This window comes from Phocoena sinus, chromosome 7, assembly GCF_008692025.1.
Source record: "Phocoena sinus isolate mPhoSin1 chromosome 7, mPhoSin1.pri, whole genome shotgun sequence".
Lineage (NCBI taxonomy): Eukaryota > Metazoa > Chordata > Mammalia > Artiodactyla > Phocoenidae > Phocoena > Phocoena sinus.
This window is the reverse complement of record NC_045769.1, coordinates 52,621,255-52,644,555: the sequence shown is the minus strand read 5'-3', so window position 1 is coordinate 52,644,555 and position 23,301 is coordinate 52,621,255. Positions and strand designations below refer to the sequence as shown.

General features: G+C 40.4%; 1 protein-coding gene across 4 annotated transcripts in view; it reads left to right on the top strand.

Annotated features, from left to right (window-relative positions):
* Positions 1-691: 691 nt before the first annotated feature.
* ITGA4 (integrin subunit alpha 4) overlaps positions 692-23,301 on the top strand; it is an 89,460-nt gene continuing 66,850 nt past the window's right edge. For 2 of the 4 annotated variants that reach the window (XR_004350617.1, XM_032636528.1), the window contains exons 1-2: positions 692-1,041; positions 1,365-1,486. Coding sequence is in view for 3 of the 4 variants with exons in the window: in XM_032636528.1 (XP_032492419.1) it covers positions 845-1,041; positions 1,365-1,486 (319 nt within the window). In the remaining variant the exon portion in view is untranslated. The remainder of the gene's footprint in view (positions 1,042-1,364; positions 1,487-23,301) is intronic. The other 2 variants (XM_032636529.1, XM_032636527.1) reach the window with 2 other exon arrangements.

Here is a 23,301-nt window from a genome sequence, read left to right as displayed (position 1 = left end):
AGAGGAAGTATGGGGAGGAAGGAAGTGGGCATAGAAGGGTGCAGGGTTCTGAGTCTTGAAGTGATATACCATAACGTCTTTATCGGGCGCCTTCAGGGAGTGCGCTTTGTGTTTAATTTGTGGCTCCCCAGTGGTTGCTTATGCCCCCAAAATCAGGTCTACCGCTTAACTATCAACGAAAGATCAGGACAGTTCCCCGGCGCAGTCCCTCCCGGCGCCCAGGTTTGTGGCCGGCCTTTGGGCCACTCCGGGCAGGCCGAGGAGCCTCTGCGTTCATAGTGGGGCGCGCGCGGGTCGGATTGGGGTCACGCCGCTAACATCTAGGCCTCAATCACGGATAAAAGGCGAAGCCCCGGACCCCTTCCGGCTCCACTCTTGCAGTCCCGGGAGCCCAGAGTCATCCCGTGCTCCGGGACTAAGAGGCCCCGGCCTGGACGCGCGTTCTGCGCAGCCAAGGTCCCCTAGCGCCCCCTACAGTCTCACGCGCGGGGAGACGGCATCGGGTCCTGCGCCTCCGCACTGCGCCCGGGACCCCACCCAGCGGCCCGCGCCCCGGGACCACGTGAGCACCGCACCTCCAGACTGCAGAAACGGGGCGTGGGGGCCGGCGAGCGCGCAGCATCCCCGGCCACCTCTGATCGCTCCGCCCGCCGCTGCCTGACTTCCCCTCCCTCCCTCTGTCCCTCCCCCCAACCCCCGTTCCTCCCGCCCGCCCGCCTGCCGGCGCCGGACACGCTGAGCCTCTTCTCTTGGGGCGCTCTTCCCCTTGGCCGACCGTCTCATCCCGCGCAACTTTGGGACGGACAGTGGCCGTTTGGTGTTGAATGTTCCCCTCGGAGAGCGCATGGCTGCGGAAGCGAGGTGCGGGCCGGGCCCGCGAGGGGCCGCCGTATGGGAGGCGGTGATGCTACTGCTGTGCTTGGGAGTCCCGACCGGGCGCCCCTACAACGTGGACACCGAGAGCGCAATGGTTTACAAGGGCCCCGCCGACACCCTGTTCGGCTACTCGGTGGTGCTGCACAGCCACGGGGCGAACCGATGGTGAGTGGGGTCGGAGGCGGCGCCCTCGGTATCTCAGAGCGGCGAGCGAAAGGCGCCTCAGGGATTCCCTGCCCGGTTCAAACTTTCCTCCCTCCGCGGGAGGCAGGAGGGGAACCCTGCGACGGCCAGCTCGCTAGAGAAATGCTCGGGAAACTAACTTATCTTGGGGTGGCAGCACCCGGGGTGCGTTCTGGCGCCAGGCCCTGGAGTTTGGGGTGGCGGGTTGGGTGCGCGGAGTGGTGGGCGGAGGAGTCCGTGAAGACCCGGAGTTCAGTGGGCAGCACGGCTCACGTCTGCGCGCACGTGCCCATTGCTCCCTTTAGGCTCGTAGTCGGGGCGCCCACGGCCAGCTGGCTCGCCAACACTTCAGTGGTCAATCCTGGGGCGATTTACAGATGCAGGATTGGAAAGAACCCAGAGCGGACGTGCGAACAGCTCCAACTGGGTGAGTTGTACCTGGGGCCGGGAGCTAATGACCCACTCCCCCCAACAGACACACACACACACACACACACACACACACACACACACACTTGTGAGCCCCACGGTAGCAGAAGTCCTGGAAAAACTCGTGTTGCCTATTACTTCTAGTTTAAAGCGAATGACATTCACTTAACTCTACGCCATCTTCCCTTCTAAACATAAAAGTGGTCTCCTTTCTGTCAATATTGTTCTCCCTTTTGCTTATGACAATGATTGCAGTACTCTGACCAAACTATGTGGAGAAAAATTTCTTATAAAACCTTCTCCTCACCTCTCCCCTCCTCCCCCCCCACCCCTCCCCCACCCAGCAAAGTGTAAAACACATCTTCAAGTCTCTCAGCACATTAAGGACAGGATCCAGCTAAGCCAAGACTTGAGAATTTTATTTCTATCTTTGACCTATCAGCCTTGTTAAAGAACAGGCTAAGGGGCAGATCAGGAATAGCAGTTGGAATTGATCCCATACCCTGTCATTTAGCCCAAGGGCTTTCTGAAAAAGAAAATGATACAGTTTTACTTAGATATGAAATGTAAAAAAGGAGAGCACAAGAAAAAATTGGCATCTCCACTGTTAATATAATTAAAATGAAGTTTAACATATAATTATGAATTTTTCTTTCCAAAAACTCCGATGTTAAATGGATACCTCTATTTGAAATCATTTCTTAGTGTCTCTTCTCAGATTTGTGACAGCTTGAAAAATGCGTTCTGATGGGGGAGAGGAGAAAGTTCATGTTTCAAAGCCAAAAACAAATTTGCTTTGCATAGACACATGGGGGAAGAAAGGGGAACTAATATCAATTCAGACCCTATCTTGCTTCAAACATTGTTAGGAACTGCTATATATGTTTCTTGTTTTCCACAAAACACCACTGGGTCATGGTTGGCATTGTTCTTACTTTACACATGAGGACTCTGTGACTCAGAGAGTTGCAAGGACTTTTTCTAAAGTTATTCAGCTAGTGAATGGAAGATGGGACCTCAAGTCAAAGTCAGGTCTGCCTGGGTCCAATGTCCAAGCCCTTTTCTTTCATGTATGCATCTTGAGTGAAAATAAAATTCAATGACGAGTCCGATATGTTGTCTGCTGAGCTTATGAGTCATCTGTGAATGGTGAATAAAAGGTCATATTTGGTACCTTTTTCCTATTTATCTTTGCTATCAATGGACTTTCGGGATAAGTTAGTTACTGAATCTTTACCACTCCCCTCCCCCCATTTTGGGTAGTAATCTTTGCTTTTTCTCAAACTGGGAAGCGGCTTCCCTTCATTGAGAATGAAGTCAAATAGAGTATGCACATAATGGAAGTTTATTTTTGACTCAGCATCCGTAAGAGTCTCGGAGTTGTCTGCAGTGTGTAGAATAGGCCCCAGCCTCTCATTAAGCATCTTCCATCCCCAAAGGCAGACTAGGAAAGCATAACATATTCACAGACCTATCCATTTGGAATAATTCTGCAAAGTATAATTTTCATTGCATGAGAGTCTTGTAGGATGAATTAGGGAGCGGAGCAGACAGACTTGATCTGCCAGAGGATCTTGACAAGGTCTCAGGAGGGAATGTTTTATTTTTGTTGTCCTGTCATAGTTTCCTGATTCATGACATTATAACTACTGGTATTTAGCTCCTACTTCCTGTCTGGAAGGGCACTGAATCTATTTCTAGATGTCGGTATTTAACTGGAAATATTCTGTCATAATATTATATAATATTTAAAATTTAAGATGATAATACCTGTCAAAATTGAAGGTAAACGTATATTGATTGGGCACGTGGAACATAGGGGTTGACTACAGAAATATCCACAGAAAAATGTGCACATGATAGATGTTCAACACACACGAATTAAGTGAAGATGTACTGGATGGATAAATGAATAAAAGCAAAGTGAAAGTTTGTCATCGACATGATTGGTGAATAAGAGAATTAGTTAGAAATGACAAGCCAAAGGGATATTGTTAACTTTCAAATTTTTGATCAATAAAAAGGTTTCTACTGAGATGAAAGGCAAAAAGGAAGACAAGATTTCTAGCCAGTCAACTGGTTGAAACACTAATAGCTGTAGTAATAGCTATGAACATTTGCAAAAGAGTTGACTGAAGTTACTTCTCATATAACATTTCAAACGACATATCTTCTCTTCCTTATATGAAGAAATTGTGTGTTTCAATTCAGCACAGACTCAGAAGTAACTTGAAACTGTAAAATAAGGGATTGAGGATAATGTCTAGAAAGGAAACACTGAAAACAATACATCGGTAACTAAAGGCATTTAAAAATTCTCAGGTTTTTAAATGGACTATGTAGTATTCTTTATGAAGAATTTTCAAGGAAAAAATACATACACAATCGTCTATATAAGACAGCTTCAGTTGTTCTGTCTCAAATATGGGTGACTATAAAATAGGCAAAATGTTTAGCTCAGTACCTGACATACAACTGACATTCAAAAAATATTAGTTTATTTTTTATCTCTATTTTCTACTTAAATCTATATCTGCATGTTATCTGTTATAGGCAGGTTGAGGTTATAAATATGGATAGTTAATAGATGAAACCAAAAGTTAAATGTGTAAATGAAAAGGAAACAGTTGAAACACAATGAAAAATATTTTTTGTTGGCCCAAGCAAAAAATCTTTATTTTTTAAACATCTTTATTGGAGTATAATTGCTTTACAATGGTGTGTTAGTTTCTGCTTTATAACAAAGTGAATCAGTTATACATATGTTCCCATATCTCTTCCCTCTTGCGTCTCCCTCCCTCCCACCCTCTCTATCCCACCCCTCTAGGTGGTCACAAAGCACCGAGCTGATCTCCCTGTGCTGTGCGACTGCTTCCCACTAGCTATCTATTTTACGTTTGGTAGTGTATATATGTATATGCCACTTTCTCACTTTGTCACAGCTTACCCTTCCCCCTCCCCATATCCTCAAGTCCATGCTCTAGTAGGTCTGTGTCTTTATTCCCATCTTACCCCTAGGTTCTTCATGACATTTTTTTTTTTCTTGGATTCCATATATATGTGTTACCATACGGTATTTGTCTTTCTCTTTCTGACTGACTTCACTCTGTATGACAGAGTCTAGGTCCGTTCACCTCACTACAAATAACTCATTTTCGTTTCTTTTTATGGCTGAGTAATATTCCATTGTATATATGTGCCACATGTTCTTTATCCATTCATCCGATGATGGACTCTTAGGATGCTTCCATGTCCTGGCTATTGTAAATAGAGCTGCAATGAACATTTTGGTACATGTCTCTTTTTGAATTACGGTTTTCTCAGGGTATATGCCCAGTAGTGGGATTGCTGGGTCATATGGTAGTTCTATTTGTAGTTTTTTAAGGAACCTCCATACTGTTCTCCATAGTGGCTGTACCAATTCAAATTCCCACCAGCAGTGCAAGAGGGTTCCCTTTTCTCCACACCGTCTCCAGCATTTATTGTTTCTAGATTTTTTGATGATGGCCATTCTGACCGGTGTGAGATGATATCTCATTGTAGTTTTGATTTGCATTTCTCTAATGATTAATGATGTTGAGCATTCTTTCATGTGTTTGTTGGCAATCTGTATATCTTCTTTGGAGAAATGTCTGTTTAGGTCTTCTGCCCATTTTTGGATTGGGTTGTTTGTTTTTTTGTTATTGAGCTGCATGAGCTGCTTGTAAATTTTGGACATTAATCCTTTGTCAGTTGCTTCATTTGCAAATATTTTCTCCCATTCTGAGGGTTGTCTTTTGGTCTTTATGGTTTCCTTTGCTCTGCAAAAGCTTTTAAGTTTCATTAGGTCCCATTTGTTTATTTTTATTTCCGTTTCTCTAGGAGGTGGGTCAAAAAGGATCTTGCTGTGATTTATGTCATAGAGTGTTCTGCCTATGTTTTCCTCTAAGAGTTTGATGGTGTCTGGCCTTACATTTAGGTCTTTAATCCATTTTGAGTTTATTTTTGTCTATGGTGTTAGGGAGTGTTCTAATCTCATACTTTTACATGTAGCTGTCCAGTTTTCCCAGCACCACTTATTGAAGACGCTGTCCTTTCTCCACTGTACATTCCTGCCTCCTTTATCAAAGATAAGGTGACCATATGTGCGTGGGTTTATCTCTGGGCTTCCTATCCTGTTGCATTGATCTATATTTCTGTTTTTGTGCCAGTACCATACTCTCTTGATTACTGTAGCTTTGTAGTATAATCTGAAGTCAGGGAGCCTGAGTCCTCCAGCTCCATTTTGCTTTCTCAAGATTGCTTTGGCTATTGGGGGTCTTTTGTGTTTCCATACAAATTATGAAATTTTTTGCTCTACTTCTGTGAAAAATGCCAGTGGTAGGGATTGCATTGAACCTGTAGATTGCTTTGGGCAGTAGAGTCATTTTCACAATGTTGATTCTTCCAATCGAAGAACATGGTATATCTCTCCATCTATTTGTATCATCTTTAATTTCTTTCATCAGTGTCTTATAATTTTCTGCATACAGGTCTTTTGTCTCCTTAGGTAGGTTTATTCCTAGATATTTTATTCTTTTTGTTGCAGTGGTAAATTGGAGTGTCTTCTTAATTTCACTTTCAGGTTTTTCATCATTAATGTATAAGAATGCCAGAGATTTCTGTGCATTAATTTTGTATCCTGCTACTTTACCAAATTCATTGATTAGCTCTAGTAGTTTTCTGGTAGCATCTTTAGGATTCTCTATGTATAGTATCACGTCATCTGCAAACAGTGACAGCTTTACTTCTTCTTTTCCGATTTGGATTCCTTTTATTTCCTTTTCTTCTCTGATTGTTGTGGCTAAAACTTCCAAAACTATGTTGAGTAAGAGTGGTGAGAGTGGGCAACCTTGTCTTGTTCCTGATCTTAGTGGAAATGCTTTCAGTTTTTCACCATTGAGGACGATGTTGGCTGTGGGTTTGTCATATATGGCCTTTATTATGTTCAGGAAAGTTCCCTCTAGGCCTACTATCTGCAGAGTTTTTATCATAAATGGGTGTTGAATTTTGTCGAAAGCTTTCTCTGCATCTATTGAGATGATCATATGGTTTTTCTCCTTCAATTTGTTAATATGGTGTATCACACTGATTGATTTGCGTATATTGAAGAATACTTGCATTCCTGGAATAAACCCCACTTGATCATGGTGTATGATCCTTTTAATGTGCTGTTGGATTCTGTTTGCTAGTATTTTGTTGAGGATTTTTGCATCTATGTTCATCAGTGATATTGGCCTGTAGTTTTCTTTCTTTGTGACATCTTTGTCTGGTTTTAGTATCAGGGTGATGGTGGCCTCGTAGAACGAGTTTGAGAGTGTGCCTCCCTCTGCTGTCTTCTGGAAGAGTTTGAGAAGGATAGGTGTTAGCTCTTCTCTAAATGTTTGATAGAATTCGCCTGTGAAGCCATCTGGTCCTGGGCTTTTGTTTGTTGGAAGATTTTTAATCACAGTTTCAATTTCAGTGCTTGTGATTGGTCTGTCCATATTTTCTATTTCTTCCTGATTCAGTCTTGGCAGGTTGTGCATTTCTAAGAATTTGTCCATTTCTTCCAGGTTGTCCATTTTATTGGCATAGAGTTGCTTGTAGTAATCTCTCATGATCTTTTTTATTTCTGCAGTGTCAGTTGTTACTTCTCCTTTTTCACTTCTAATTCTATTGATTTGTGTCTTCTCCCTTTTTTTCTTGATGAGTCTGGCTAATGGTTTATCAATTTTTTCTTCTCAAGGAACCAGCTTTTAGTTTTATTCATCTTTGCTATCATTTCCTTCATTTCTTTTTCATTTATTTCTGATCTGATCTTTATGATTTCTTTCCTTCTGCTAACTTTGGGTTTTTTTTTGTTCTTCTTTCTCTAATTGCTTTAAGTGCAAGGTTAGGTTGTTTATTTGAGATGTTTCTTGTTTCTTAAGGTAGGATTGTATGGCTATAAACTTCCCTCTTAGAACTGCTTTTGCTGTGTCCCATAGGATTTGAGTCATCGTGTTTTCATTGTCATTTGTTTCTAGGTATTTTTTTGACTTCCTCTTTGATTTCTTCAGTGATCACTTCGTTATTAAGTAGTATATTGTTTAGCCTCCGTGTGTTTGTATTTTTTACAGATCTTTTCCTGTAATTGACATCTAGTCTCATAGCATTGTGGTTGGAAAAGATGCTTGATACAATTTCAGTTTTCTTAAATTTACCAAGGCTTGATTTGTGACCCAAGATATGATCTATCCTGGAGAATGTTCCATGAGCACTTGAGAAAAATGTGTATTCTGTTGTTTTTGGATGGAATGTCCTATAAATGTCAATTAAGTCCATCTTGTTTAATGTATCATTTAAAACTTGTGTTTCCTTATTTACTTTCATTTTGGATGATCTGTCCATTGGTGAAAGTGGGGTGTTTAAGTCCCCTACTATGAATGTGTTACTGTCGATTTCCCCTTTTATGGCTGTTAGTATTTGCCGTATGTATTGAGGTGCTCCTATGTTGGGTGCATACATATTTACAATTGTTATATCTTCTTCTTTGATCGACCCCTTGATGATTATGTAGTTTCCTTCTTTGTCTCTTGTGATAGTCTTTATTTTAAAGTCTATTTTGTCTGATATGAGAATTGCTCCTCCAGCTTTCTTTTGGTTTCCATTTGCATAGAGTATCTGCATGGAGTATCTTTTTCTATCCCCTCACTTTCAGTCTGTATGTGTCTCTAGGTCTAAAGTGGGTCTCTTGTAGACAGCATATATATGGGTCTTGTTTTTGTATCCATTCAGCCAGTCTGTGTCTTTTGCTGGGAGCATTTAATCCATTTACATTTAAGGTAATTATCAAGATGTATGTTCCTATTCCCATTTTCTTAATTGTTTTGGGTTTGTTATTGTAGGTCTTTACCTTCTCTTGTGTTTCTTGCCTAGAGAAGATCCTTTAGCATTTGTTGTAAAGCTGGCTTGGTGGTGCTGAACTCTCTCAGCTTTTGCTTGTCTGTAAAGGTTTTAATTTCTCCATCAAATCTGAATGAGATCCTTGCTGTGTAGAGTAATCTTCATTGTAGGTTTTTCTCCTTCATCACTTTAAAGATGTCCTGCCAGTCCCTTCTGGCTTGCAGAGTTTCTGCTGAAAGATCAGCTGTTAACCTTATGGGGATTCCCTTGTGTGTTATTTGTTGTTTTTCCCTTGCTGCTTATAATATGTTTTCTTTGTATTTAATTTTTGACAGTTTGATTAATATGTGTCTTGGTGTGTTTCTCTTTGGATTTATCCTGTATGGGACTCTCTGTGCTTCCTGGAGTTGATTAACTATTTCCTTTCCCATATTAGGGAAGTTTTCAACTATAATCTCTTCAAATATTTTCTCAGTCCCTTTCTTTTTCTCTTCTTCTTCTGGGACCCCTATAATTCGAATGTTGGTGCGTTTAATGTTGTCCCAGAAGTCTCTGAGACTGTCCTCAGTTCTTTTCATTCTTTTTTCTTTATTCTGCTCTGGAGTAGTTATTTCCACTATTTTATCTTCCAGGTCACTTATCCGTTCTTCTGCCTCAGTTATTCTGCTATTGATCTCATCTAGAGTATTTTTAATTTCATTTATTGTGTTGTTCATCGTTGTTTGTTTCTTCTTTAGTTCTTCTAGGTCCTTGTTAAATGTTTCTTGCATTTTGTCCATTCTGTTTCCAAGATTTTGGATCATCTTTACTATCATTATTCTGAATTCTTTTTCAGGTAGACTGCCTATTTCCTCTTCATTTGTTAGGTCTGGAGGGTTTTTATCTTGCTCCTTCATCTGCTGTTTTTCTCTCTTCTCATTTTGCTTATCTTACTGTGTTTGGGGTCTCCTTTTTGCAGACTGCAGGTTCGTAGTTCCTGTTGTTTTTGGTGTCTGTCCCCAGTGGCTAAGGTTGGTTCAGTGGGTTGTGTAGGCTTCCTGGTGGAGGGGACTAGTGCCTGTGTTCTGGTGGATGAGGCTGGATCTTGTCTTTCTGGTGGGCAGGTCCACGTCTGGTGGTGTGTTTTGGGGTGTCTGTGGCCTTATTATGATTTTAGGCAGCCTCTCTGCTAATGGGTGGGATTGTGTTCCTGTCTTGCTAGTTGTTTGGCATAGGGTGTCCAGCACTGTATCTTGCTGGTCGTTGAGTGAAGCTGGGTGTTGGTGTTGAGATGGAGATCTCAGGGAGATTTTCGCCGTTTGATATTATGTGGTGCTGGGAGGTTTCTTGTGGACCAGTGTCCTGAAGTTGGCTCTCCCACGTCAGAGGCACAGCGCTGACTCCTGGCTGCAGCACCAAAAGCCTTTCATCCACACAGCTGCTAGTGTTGGAGGGTATTCTGCAGAAGCTGGGGGTGGCTGTGTCTCACCTTCTGAAGAAGGGGTCTCTGTTCTCCTTCATGTGAAATCTGGCAGTGTTTCCGTGACCAATTTTGTTTCAATTTGGAAAACAATTCTAGAGGTTAGAAGTCCAAAATCAAGGTTTCAGCAGAGTTGGTTTCTTCTGAGGTCTCCCTCCTTGACTTGTAGATAAATGGCTGTCTTTTCCCTGTGTCTTCACATAGACTTCCATCTGTTTCCAAAAAATCTTATAATAACTAAAGATTCAGCTGTGACTGCCATGTCATAAAATGTTTTCTTTCATTCATGGCCTAATTTGCTATCAAAGAGATGAAGTTGAAAGAGCTCTTAAAATGGTGCCAATCTCCTATACAATTCAAAGTGCTATCTACATGGACTAGTCTTTAAGTCTCAGAATTTCAGATCAAAGTTTGATTCAGATAGACTCCTTCCCTCAGAAGAGGAATCAGTACCCTTCCCCCCTACCTCCTAACCCCTCTTCCCTGCAGTGGCTAATGTTGTCCCATACTATGGTATATTCACTGTAGTCATAATCATAAGTGAGCAGCAAATGCCTGGTTATCTAGAATGTTCAGTGTATGAGATGTTGAGAATCAGAGACCCCTTTTAGTGAAGTGAATTGACTGTAGAAGAGGTGCATTTCTTCCTGTGTGCAAACAGGCTTCTTCCACCTTCCTGCCCGCCTAAGAAGGGTCTCTCCCCTCACTTCCTTGGTACTGCTCTCTGTGAACCAGAGGAAGGTAGTCTCCCCATCAGGAGAGTCTGAATCCAAACTTGTTCATGAAGACTCCGTGTCTGAGGAGGCCATAGTGATTTCCACAGGTTCAGTTGCTTTTCCACTCAGGTGCTTTGCATCCTTGCTAAGTTTTTTAAAAGGCAACTTTGATCACAGGTGGTTGCTAAATTAAGGCATCACACATAATGACTTCATTAATGTACTTATCCATGGATTTCCAGTATTTGAACAAATAGAACATAATAAAATACATAAATGGCTACAAAATTATACTAAAAAGATTATATTTGGTCATTCAAAAGGCATACTAGATCTTTCATTATTTTGAAGTTGCCACTAGTAGCATTATACATGTGTGTTTGGGCATGCACACGTGCGCGCGCGCCCACACACATCTGGGTAATAGAGGCTAAAATTACACAATTACACGGTACAGTACAGTAGCCACTAACCACATGTGGCTTTTGAGCGCATGAAATGCGGCTAGTTTGTAGTGAGAAGTACTATAGGGCAAATTATGTTCTGGGTTTTGAAGCCTTAGTACCAAAAAAAAATACATACACACACATACGTATACATAAAATCTCTTAATTTTTTAGATATGGATTACATGTTGAAATAAATATTTTGAAACTAATATTGATTACATTTTTAAATGAAAACATTTTAGATGTATTAGGTTAAAGAAGATATATTATTAACATCAATTTTACCTATTCCTTTTTAATGTGACTACTGTAAAATTATTTCATATGTGACTTGTATTAGGTTTCTGTCGGACAGCGCTGTTCTAGAGAAACATAACTTCCCTATGTAAAATAACACTAACTTTTTAGCAGGTGCTTTCCCAGTGTCTATGCATAAAATGATTGGAATTTTCACTTTTCTAGACCAATGTTGTATAGTTACTAGACCTTTAAGCTCTCTCCTTGTACCTCTTTTTCTTACTAGAGAGAACAGTGGTTTATTAAGTTAGTCATCATTATTCCCCTTCAGATATCTTCCTGGAAATTATATTGCCTTAGCCAGCCTTCTGGTTTATATTACATAACCTACTTGGAGGAGGTTAAGTTAATTAGCGTTTGTGTCATTAAACTAATGATTACCTCACTCACTTCTGCCTGATTTGTAGGAATTATTAGCTTAACAATAAAAGGCAAACCTCTCACTGTTGAAACTTCAGATATGTCCTTGATAACTTTCCTTTTCTTTCTCATTTGTGATACTCTTTAAATTGTAGCTTATGAAGATGCTGTTGATACAGACCGGTCATTTTGAAAAATCACCCCTGAACAGAGGTTGTTATGCTAATTATGCACAAAATGAACACACAGAGCTTCGTGAATAAACCATCATATTACAAGAATTGTTTCCTTATTTCCAGCAATTTCCCAAGCTCCATCTCTAAAAGAATGGTTTCCACCTAATTTAAGAGATGAGATTTTCTAAAATGTATTTTATTTTTTGCCTAAAGTTTACTTGACCACTGGGTGATATTTCTAATGACTAAAAAATCTCTCCCTTTGGCAGTAGTTCTTGGGCCAGATATGGTAATCCATTGTGCTTGTAGGTCATTTATTGAGGGATGTCAAAGGCCGAGAACCTGGGCATACAAAAGAAACATGGCCCTTGCCCCAAGGGGTTTACAGTCTATAGGTTAGGTTATTATAAGAATGGTGAGAAGATCTAATCTGTTTAGGAGATTGAGGTGATGCCTTCCTAAGGAATTGATGTTCTAGTGGAAAACTGAAAACAACAACAACAACAACGACAAAAAATCAAGAGTTAGCCAGAGGAAGAGGTTATGGGAAAGGGTGCCAGACAGAGCAAACAGTGTATATGAAGACCCTGAGGTCTTTGAGAGGGCAGCATCTTTGGACTGAAAGAAAAATGCGTAGAGTTGAACTGTGGAGTGTGAAGTGGTGATAGGTTGGAGAAGTAAGCAGGGATTATTTGTGTTACGACTTGGTAAGCTCTCTGGAAACTGAAGAAGCCCTGGCTGTCAGCACGCTCATGTGTGGTTTCGCACTCTTCCTCGGTGTGTGCACGATGCAGTGGGGGCTGGCGCTGGGTGTTGGGCTGGGGGTAGCAGATGCTCAGTCGGAGGTGTTGGCTTCGGATGGGCGTTGTGGTGCTGAGCAACAGAAGGCGCACCCTGACGCAGGCCCACAAAAGCTTACAGGGGCCCCGGCTGTCTTCGTGCTCCCTCATGGCTGCACACGTTCCCCTGGGCGTGTGCACTGCAGTGAAGCTTGGTGGTGGGCAGAGGATGCACAGCTGTAGGGCTGAACCCTGAGGCCGGGCTCAATGGCGGGGTCAGCCACAAGGGTCTAGGCTGGTGTCTTGCACTTGGGCTTTGGTGGGTACAGGGAGGGGCTCAAGTGGCTGGCTTCTTATACTAGGGTAGGCACAGAGGCCTGGGATGACCGGTGGTGTGGTTTCTGGGCTTTTCAGTGAGGAAAAAAAGGGAGTGGGGAGGAACCCAGGCATCAGTTAACACTAATACCTGTGGGGCAAAAGCTGGCAAGATCTGCAGGGGGTCCACAGTGGCTGTACTGGCCTTTGGCTTAGTGCTGAAATCTGCTATTTTCCTGCAGAGCAGGTCTCCGTGAACCGGACTTTGTAATTATTAAACGGGAGAGATGAAAAAGAAGGTTTCAAAATGTTACCCAAGGTTCTGACTTGGGCTGTTGGATAGATGATGGTGCTATGTCCTGTGAGATGTAAAAGTAAATATCTGGAAATCAGTTGGATGTATGGGTCTGGAGGGCAGGAGTGGTCTATAGGGCAGTTCAGAGTTGAAGGTAATTGGCATAGAGATGGTAATCAAAACCATGGAGATCAATGAGTTTAACCTGGGAACTCTCTAGGCTGAATAGATCATCAGGCCCAGAAGAGATCCCAGAGGCTTCCTACAACTTGAGAGGCGGCTAGAACAGCGTTGCTCAACTCTGGCCGCAACCTAGGTTCTCCTGCAGAGGTTTAAGAATACCAGTGCTGGTGGCCTCCTCCTAAACTAATAAAACCTCTGGGGGTGGGTCTGGGGTAGGAGGTTGTGATTTATAATAAGAATATATTGATATATTTGGTCTTCACCCTCATTTCTGGCACAGAGATCCTAAAACCCTTGGAGTTTTCTAGAGTGATAAATATATCTTTTGTTACGTCAGTGAGATGACTTTAGGACCTCAGGATGTGGCTGGTTGCCAGTGGAACCAACCATATGATTAGATAGTTGGAACCTTCATTTCTATCCCCCTGACCTCCAGCAAGAGAAGAGGGGCTGGAAGTTGAACCAGTTGCCAGTGGTCAGTGGTTTAATCAATCATGCCTATGTAATGAAACCTCCATAAAACCCCAAAAGGACAGGGTCGGTGAACACGTGGAGATTTAGGACTAGTGGTGCATTCAGAGAGGACCTGGAAGTGCTCCCTGCAAGTTCCTCATGCCTTGCCCTATGTGTCTCTTCCATCCGGCTGTTCCTGAGTTACTTCCTTTTATAATAAAATGGTAATCTAGTAAGTAAAATGCTTCTTTGAGTTCTGTGAGCCACTCTAGCAAATTATTCAAACCAAAGGAAACTTCAATAGCTGGTGGACTTGAGATTGGCATCTGAAGTTTGTGCGTGTGGGGGGAGCAGGGGTATGGGAGGAAAGCAGTCTTTTTAAATTTTTCATCTATTTTAATCAGCTATTAAACAGATACACCCGGTGTATTTTTACCTTTCAGGTTTCTTTTAAAAGTTCTATTACCCGTTAAGGAAGTTTTGTGTTAATTTATTAAAGTTGCCTAAATTTCCTAATACTATAGAAGATAGTCACAGATTACTAAATGATAGTAAGCTATGTTTTGGTGTTGCTCAGTAATGCGCTGTATTTATTTTTCTCTTTGTACCTTTTGACTCCCTTCACCCATTTTTCCCTCCCCACCCCTGCCTCTAGCAACTACATATCTGTTCTCTCTCTATGAGCTTGTTTTTTTTTTCTTTTTTTTAGATTCCACATATAAGAGAGATCATACAGTATTTGTCTTTCTCTATCTGACTTATTTCACTTAGCATAATGTCATCGGGGTTCAGTCATGTTGTTGCAAATGACGAGATTACATTCCTTTTTTGGCTGAATAATATCCCATTGCCTATATGTACCACAATTTCTTCATCTACTCATCCTTCAGTGGACATTTAGGTTGTTTCCCATCTTGGCTATTATAAATAATACTGCAATAAATATGGCGGGTACATAATATTTTTTTGAGTTAGTATTTTCATTTTCTTCTGATAAACACCCAGAAGTGGAATTGTTGGATCATATGGTAGTTCTATCTTTTATTTTTTGAGGAACCGCCATACTGTTTCCATAGTGACTGTACCAATTTACATTCCCACCAACAATGCACATCCTTTTTCTCCACATCCTCACTAACGTTTGTTATCTCTTGTCTTTTTGATAATAGCCATTCTGATGGGTGTGAGGTAATAGCTCATTGTGGTTTTGATTTGCATTTCCCTGATGTCGAGCATGTTTTTATGTACCTCTGGTCCATCTGTATGGCTTCTTTGGAAAAATGTCTATTCAGGTCTTCCACTCAGATTGTTTGCTTGTTTTGCTATTGAGTTATATGAATTCTTAATATATTTTGGATATTAGCCCCTTATCAGATATATAATTTGCAAATATTTTTTCTCATTCAGTGTGTTGCCTTTTCTGTACAGAAGTTTTTTAGTATAATGTAGTCCCACTTATTTATTTTTGCTTTTGTTGCTTTTGCTTTTGGTGTCAGATTTAAAAACTCATCACTAAGACCTATGTCAAGGAGCATGTAGGACTGAACCCTTAACCTGTGGGATCTGACATTATCTACAGGTTAGATAGTGTTACAATGGAGTTGAATTGCAGGATACCCACCTGGTATCAGAGAATTGCTTGTTGATGGTGTGGAAAAACTTCACACACACACACGTTGGAATTGGGTGCAGAACCCTTAGTAGTGCATCAGGAGTTTCCAAAGGTCCCCAGATGATTCCAATATTCATCCATGGTTAAAAACCATTGGAGAAGAAAAAAGAGCCTGAAAAATAGATTGAGAAGGAAAAGCCAAAGAGGTAGCTAGGAAATCAGGTCAATGTGGCACTATGGAAGTAGAGGAATGAGAGATTCTATAAAGAGGTGAGTGGTTGGCAGTCTCAAAAGTTGCCAAGAGGTCAAGCTAGGTAAGAACTTAGGAGGTTTCGTTGGATTCAGAGAGAATTGGTTCATTAGTAACCTTGGTAAGACCAGTCTTAGTGGTGATACCAGACTTCAGAGGGTTGAGAAGTGAGGAGTGCGAAAATATTGGTGGCAGATGTCAACTCTTTTAACTGCGTTCTTCCTTTATTTATTAAAGAAATTTTATCAATTACTTATGCTGGTACTGGGAATAGAAAGGTGGCTGAGATGGCTAAAGCCCTGAAAGAACTCAGTGACAGGAGAAACAGGGAAACAGATAATTACTTACAAGGAAATGTAACATGCATAATGATAGAGACACACAATGGGGAGAAGAAAGTGTTTGGATGATGAGAGAAGTTTTCCTGGAAGAGTAATTGAGCCAGTTCTGACCAGTTTTGATGAGCATGTAGTAAAATTTCAGTGAATGTGAAATGGATGGGTGCATTTCTCAGATTTGGGTGGGATCCTCTGGGGTTTGCTATATATTTCAATATTGTTCCAAGAGGTCTAGGCCAGCCTTGGGTTCCAGACTCTGCCTACTCATACCAGGCAATCTAAAGAATACACACTCCTGAGGTGGGAAGCTTGGAACTGACTGTCTTTACAACAAGGGGATTTTAATTTTAGGAAGAGCTGGAGATATCAAATTAAATATGGAAGTGGACTTGCAAGTGACAGAACTGGGCTCAGTAATGCAGTGTGTTGGTTCTGATGCTCTCAGTTTATCCCCAAGAATCTTTTTTTAATGATTTGAAATCTTTTTCATATAATTTATATGAAATACTGTAATTCTCAATGAATATGTTCGGAAGTAGTAAGAGTATAGATTTAGTTATCAAATCTCTTTTGCAGGAAATATTTTGTGAAGTGGATCAGACATGTCCTTTTAAAATGATACCCTTTGTAGAAGTCTCTTGTCAATATCTACCCTCTGTGAAATCTTCCTAGGTCTACCTCACCCCAGTGCTATTCTGTTTTCTTGTGACCATTTTCTAGTATTTATTAGAATATCATTATTTTATCTGCAAATCATTGTCTCTGCAACATCTTATCCCACAGTTTAAACTTTGAATGAAAAGATGTCCTCTGTTATCGGTAACCCCTCATCTCAGTCTGATCCTACATTGATTGGTACAGAATGATGCCATGGACTCTCTGACTGATTTTTACTTTTCTCACTTTTTTTTGCGGTACGCGGGCCTCTCACTGTTGTGGCCTCTCCCGTTGCGGAGCACAGGCTCCCGATGCGCAGGCTCAGCGGCCATGGGCCTAGCCACTCTGCGGCATGTGGGATCTTCCCGGACCAGGGCACGAACCCGTGTCCCCTGCATCGGCAGGCAGACTCTCAACCACTGCGCCACCAGGGAAGCCCTCACATATTTTTAAACCTTGTTATTAGCCTGACCTCCTCCTCCATCCTACCCTGTGAATTCCAAAACCAGGCTCAGAACTTCAGTATTGACCACTGAGCATTAAGTGAGGGCAGGTTTCCCTGGAGTTTTATTTCTGTTTACATTTTTGCATTATTCTTGTTTCAAAGACACTCAAAATGGTATCTATATATGAGTGATACTTTTTCAAATGAATGCTTAAGTCTAAGAGATTAGTTGAAAACCATGGAAGCAGAGAATTTTCTTTCCTTATTTTCTAATGTTGGAAGTTAATGTTATATAATAAGTTATTATAGAAATAGAATTAGAATAAGATTATTAATAATGTTGATACTTGGAGTCATTCCCTGATTAACAGTGAAAAGTACTAATAGCAAATCATTGTAAAGTGGTGTAGGGTGGTGGATGACAGTATGGGTTTGAATCCTTCCTTCCCCCCTTACAAGTAGTGTGACTTTGGGCAAGATGCTTAGTCTCCCTTTGTTTCAGCTTCTCCATCTGTGAAATTGGGATAATGATAATAATACCTGCCTCATAGGGATATAACGAAAATTAAATGACTTAATATACATGTTTACATGTATTAACAGTGTGCCTGGCACATACAAAGCATATAATGTGTTATTTATTATATAAATAATTCTATAATTACTGTAAGAAAACATTCCTTCTTTAAATTATGCACAGCAAATATATCCCTTGCTGTACATTTTTCTGCTGTACTTAGTAAAAATACTTGTATAGGTTTTCTGAAGGAATTTAAAGAAGTTTGGCCCTAAGGCACCTGGAGGAAACCCCGATCTTAGGTTCAAGCTCACCAGCAGGATGGTTTTCTAGGGTTCTGAAGCCTAGTGACGTCTCAGGATCAACTCAGATTCATAAAATTGCAACCATCAAGCTTGCCTCTACTGCCAGAACTTGTTCACCTCTGTGTGGAACTCTCTTCCTAAATACAACACAGTAAAATAAATACAGTTATTAAATAAAAAATGTAATTAAAATAAAGTGAAATAGAGGACTTAAATAGCTGGCTTTTTTGATTATCAGCCATTATCAGATTTTTATTAGGAAGTCGTAGAATATGACACTTAAACATATTTTTCCAGAAAAAAAATACTTCGAGAATGGTTTCTAATTTTGATGTTTAATTTGATATTTCGACTCTCGTTTGCCCCTAGATGACTTGGAGGAGATGGTCTTGGAAGTTTAGTACTTTCATGTCCCATAGCTCCTGTAAAGCTTGGGTATTTCACTTTTCATTACTCCAAGTTATTGTTATTGCTGTTAAATTCATGAACATCACTGTTACCTTTCAGAAACATCTCCACCACAGTTTATTAGATGTGTGGGAAAAGTACACAGTTTAATATAATAAAAATAATAGAATGAATTTAATAGTAATTAGTGTCTGATAAGAAACAAAAACAAGCGGCCATTTGGCTTAAAAAGCTGAAGGAAGGCTGCTGATCCAACCTCACAACATTGTGAGCTCCCTCTGCTGGTGTGTCCACATCAACGCAATGTGGGTACCCTGGGGAGCAGAAGCATTTACCATTTAATGAACACGTACTAGGTGCCAGGCAGTCTTGTATGCACAGGCACAAATTTTCTGTAATTTTTATAACCCTCCAGTGGTAGGCCTTGTAATCTGGTCGTCTTTGAATTGGTTCGTTTGCTTTTAATCACATATGTTTTTTCTATATTCTGAATCTTGGTAAATGAAGGAATTGTATGATTATTTTCACTCGGTAATTATTGCTTCTACAAATAAAGATATCTTGCATGAATGAACAAAGAATCTTTATAGAATCTTTATAGAACATAGAATAGAACAAGGGTCATTTATTTTTCAGGATTATTTAAGAAAAATTTCTAGTGGAAGAGTTTGAAAATACAGGACTCATCTTTCAATGGAATAGAGCTTCACGTTAAAAAAAAAAGTAATTGGTGGAAGTAAGGTCTTTCACTATTTTTCTGAAACTTGACAATTATGTCACATCTTTTGAAAGATCAGATAAATGCATGTGTTCTCTTAGTAGCCGGAAGGCCAGTCTGAGAGCCCCAATCAAATGTCTGAACTGATGAAGCCACAGCCCAGTGACACAAGCAGATAAACCAAACTCGTCATTGCATCCAAAAGTCCCAGGCTCCCCTACCCACAAAGTGTGTCACTCAAGCTGTCAAAAGGTTACAGAAAGAAGCCTTTGAGTTTGGTCTTTCCCCTTCGTCCTTCCTCGGTAGAAATGCCAAAATATTGAGAACTGATCTCAGTTGAGGAAGAGGTCAGGGTAAGATAGGGACCAAGTAAGTAACATTTTTTGTGAACACTACAAAGTTGACTGTATAGTCTGTGGGCAGACTTGTGATATTTTACACATTTTCAGCTGAAAAAAAAGGTTTAGAAAGTAAAATTTATCCAGATAATTCATATGTCTGAAATACGTGTACAGTTCTGTTGTATATACTCCAGATTAGTGGAAAGTAACTACTTTTAGATCTTCAATTTCTAAAAGCTTTTGATTTCCTTTTTTTAAAAAATTCTTTTCCATTATGGTTTATTACAAGATATTGAATATAATTCCCTGTGCTATACAGTAGGACCTTGTTGTTTATTTTATATGTAGTATTTTGTATCTGCTGATCCCAAACTCCTAATTTATCCCTCCCCGCCCTTTCCCCTTTGGTAACCATGAGTTTGTTTTCTGTGTCTGTGAGTCTGTTTCTGTTTGGTAAAAAGTTCATTTATATCATATTTTAGATTCCACATATAAGTGATATCATATGATATGTGTCTTTCTCTGTCTGGCTTACTTTACTTAGTATAATATTCTCTAGGTCCATCCATATTGCTGCAAATGGCAGTATTTCATTCTAAAAGGTTTTGATTTCTGATTCTAATCTTTTCTGTTTACCAGCCCCATGGATTTGGGCAAATCACTTTACTTCATTAAGATTCTATTTCCTCACCTGTAAAATGGGATCGATAACACTGTCCTCTGTTGCTACTCCGAGAAATAAAAGAGTTAATGTGTATGGTCAGGGCTCGCTGACATTGATGCGCCACAAATATGTTATGGAGGAGGATATATCCCATGACATATGTGCAGCTTAATCGTATCTTTAGCTTAATCCTTAAAATAATAATGTCAGCATCAGCTAATGTTTTCTTGCTTTCTCTGCCAGGCTCTAGCCCGAGCCCTTCACATATACCTCATTTAGTCCTCAAAATCCTTGCAGAACCCCTCTGAGACAGGCACTTCCTGGAGGCCCAGCTAATTCTCAGTCCTACGTCATCCTACTCACATATCACACTTTGTAAAGATCTTCAAACCTGCAAACGCTGTTTTCCTTCAGACCATCTGTTACTGTCTTAAAACTTAAAGGACTAATATTTTGGAAGTAGGAGAGAATAGTAGAGAAGGAAGAAGACCTCTCCAAAGCTTAGATCCCTGAGAGTTTGGTGAAAATTTTGTAGTAGTATCCTCTACTAGAGGATTTTGTGGTGGTATAAGGGGTTTCAGAATTCCCTCCCTCAGCAAATATTTTGTTCCTGCCTACTGCATGTAAGGCCCTGTTCTGTGCTGTGGGAATGCCACAGTCAACAAAATAGTCAGTCTGCCCCCATGGAGATGACAGTCAAGAGCAAATATCTAGTCTTCCATAGTCTCTGTCACATTTTGGCACTTGGAAAAATGGCACTAAAACAGATGATGTGAATAAGAGCAAAAAAGACAAGGGGGGGGGAGTGGTAAAGAATGTACCTAATTGGCTTTGCACTAACATCCTTTGCATCCATCTATCAAAATTACTGCTTATTCACATTTATATACTCATGTATGCACTGAAACAGAATCAATAAGTAGAAATAAAAACTGAATAGTAAGCATACATTTTTATATTTTCTTTCCCAAGTGAAAATTGAAAGAGGAAAAAAAAGAAAGAGAAAGATGGGCTTAATTTTTAGAATAAGGGTTATGGTTTTTATGTGCTTTATATTTTTAACGTCTACTGGGAAAATGCGTTCAACTGTGCTAAGAATTAGTCATTCTAGTTATATAAAAGCATGGAAAATTATCACATGTTAATTTCTGCTGACCTCTTTTATGTTAAACCATGTAAAGTACTTTTTTCAATTATGAAGCTGATTTGATTTTCTGAGTTTAGATCAGTAATGTATGAGCTGAATTGAAAACCAGATTATAAATCATTTCAGCATGACATTTGGATAAAATATAATCTGCGTTTATTTATGGTGTTCTGTCAGGGAAATTCATGAGAATTAGCTTTCTCATGACAGTTCTAATGATCATCATTTCTGACCAAATCAGAAATACTGTATTTCCACATGAAGAAAATTGGCTTACTATTTGATATCCTATTCCAATATTTAGGTGAAACCAAGGAGGGCAAAAAGGTATTACTGCTATTTTCTAAATGGAGTAGTTCCTTTCACATATAACACAGGAAATGGCATAACCATGTACATTGCAGAGCAGTTGCTCACAAGCCCAGCTGCGTACTACTGTTACTGGGGAGCTGTTTGAAAAATTCTGATGTCTGGGTCTCAACCCAGGCACATCAAATCGGAGCCTCTGGGAGTGGGACCAGGTGTCAGTATTTGTTCCAAAATCCACCCCCCACACCATCACCCCAGGTGATCCTCATGTCCAGTCAGGGCTGAGAACCATGAGAAAAGGCGTGGCCTCCAGAGCAAGGAAGTTAAGGCAAAGCTCTGGAGGGGCCCTGAGCATAAGTTGGTGATGTGAAGGGCTGACCTCTCTGCCAAGATTCTGCAGGCATTACAGAAGTAAAGGTGAAAAGTTGCTAGAAATGAAGACCCAGGTCAGTAGTGGGGATTTATAGGCTGTTCTTTGAACTGATTTTGTCTTGTAACCAGTGCTGAAAGTACCTCAGGCTTCTCTTTGCTATTGGGTGCTACTCTGTGGCAGAAGCAGTATTAGGAAGTGGAAAGAAGAAACCTATATAAGCATGAGTCTGTATGTCTGTCCACTTACTAGAGTTATCTAAGTGTGTGACTCTTAAGTGTGAGAATCTGAGCAGTGATGACATTGTGATGTCACCTGGTGAGGCTAAAACTAAAACAGAAAGGGTGCAATGGGGAATAATCTGTGGACACAGTAAACAGTTTTATAACACAAGAGTTTCTCTAGTTTTCATTTTAAAATCTACAAATAAGAGCTCAGCTAAGAAACAGATGACAATTCAAAATTTTTGTGCATAAGAACTTTTGGGCCATTTTCTTCAGCAATTTACATGGTATTTTTTAGTTCTAAACTATTGTATGTTTACTACGTACATACTATTATATGTTTTTAAACATTGGGGTGGCATCTCTAGAACACTAAATTTGTTCCTAAATATTGGCCGTAATCTTAACGAAACTGTCCATTAAATATACCACATTTTAACAGAGATAATGTGTTATTTGTGAACTCCGTCCTCTCCTGTCCTTAATTTTCCTCCTGCACAATTGCTTAGTTAACTGAGTGTTGACTATAACTTGAGAAAGACTTTGGTATTTTCAGAGAAGATACTTTGTTGAAGTAACTATTGGGATAAATAATAACTTCAGCTTCAGGTAGACGAATCTACCATTTATCATCTTTTTTTTTTTTTTTTTTTTTTTTTGCGGTATGCGGGCCTTTCACTGTTGTGGCCTCTCCCGTTGTGGAGCACAGGCTCCAGATGCGCAGGCTCAGCGTCCATGGCTCACGGGCCCAGCCGCTCCGCGGCATGTGGGATCTTCCCGGACCGGGGCATGAACCCACGTCCCCTGCATCGGCAGGCGGACTCTCAACCACTGCGCCACCAGGGAAGCCCTATCATCTATTTTTGACATTAGTTTTAAAAAAAAAAAAAAAAAAAGCAACTGACAATTTTAGTAAAAAGTCAAACTGAAATTTGCATCACAATGAAAATTAAAATTTGTCATTCTTTCACTTTCTTTCAATTACGTTGGCATTGTGTAGCCACAGTAACAACTTTCTATGTTAGACCTTACCCATTCAGTACTACAACATAATTGTTTTTCCCTTCCCTCTCCCTTATTCCTTCCTTTCTTTATTAACTTGAATATAGAAACCTTACGCTTCCACCTGGACCATCCTTGA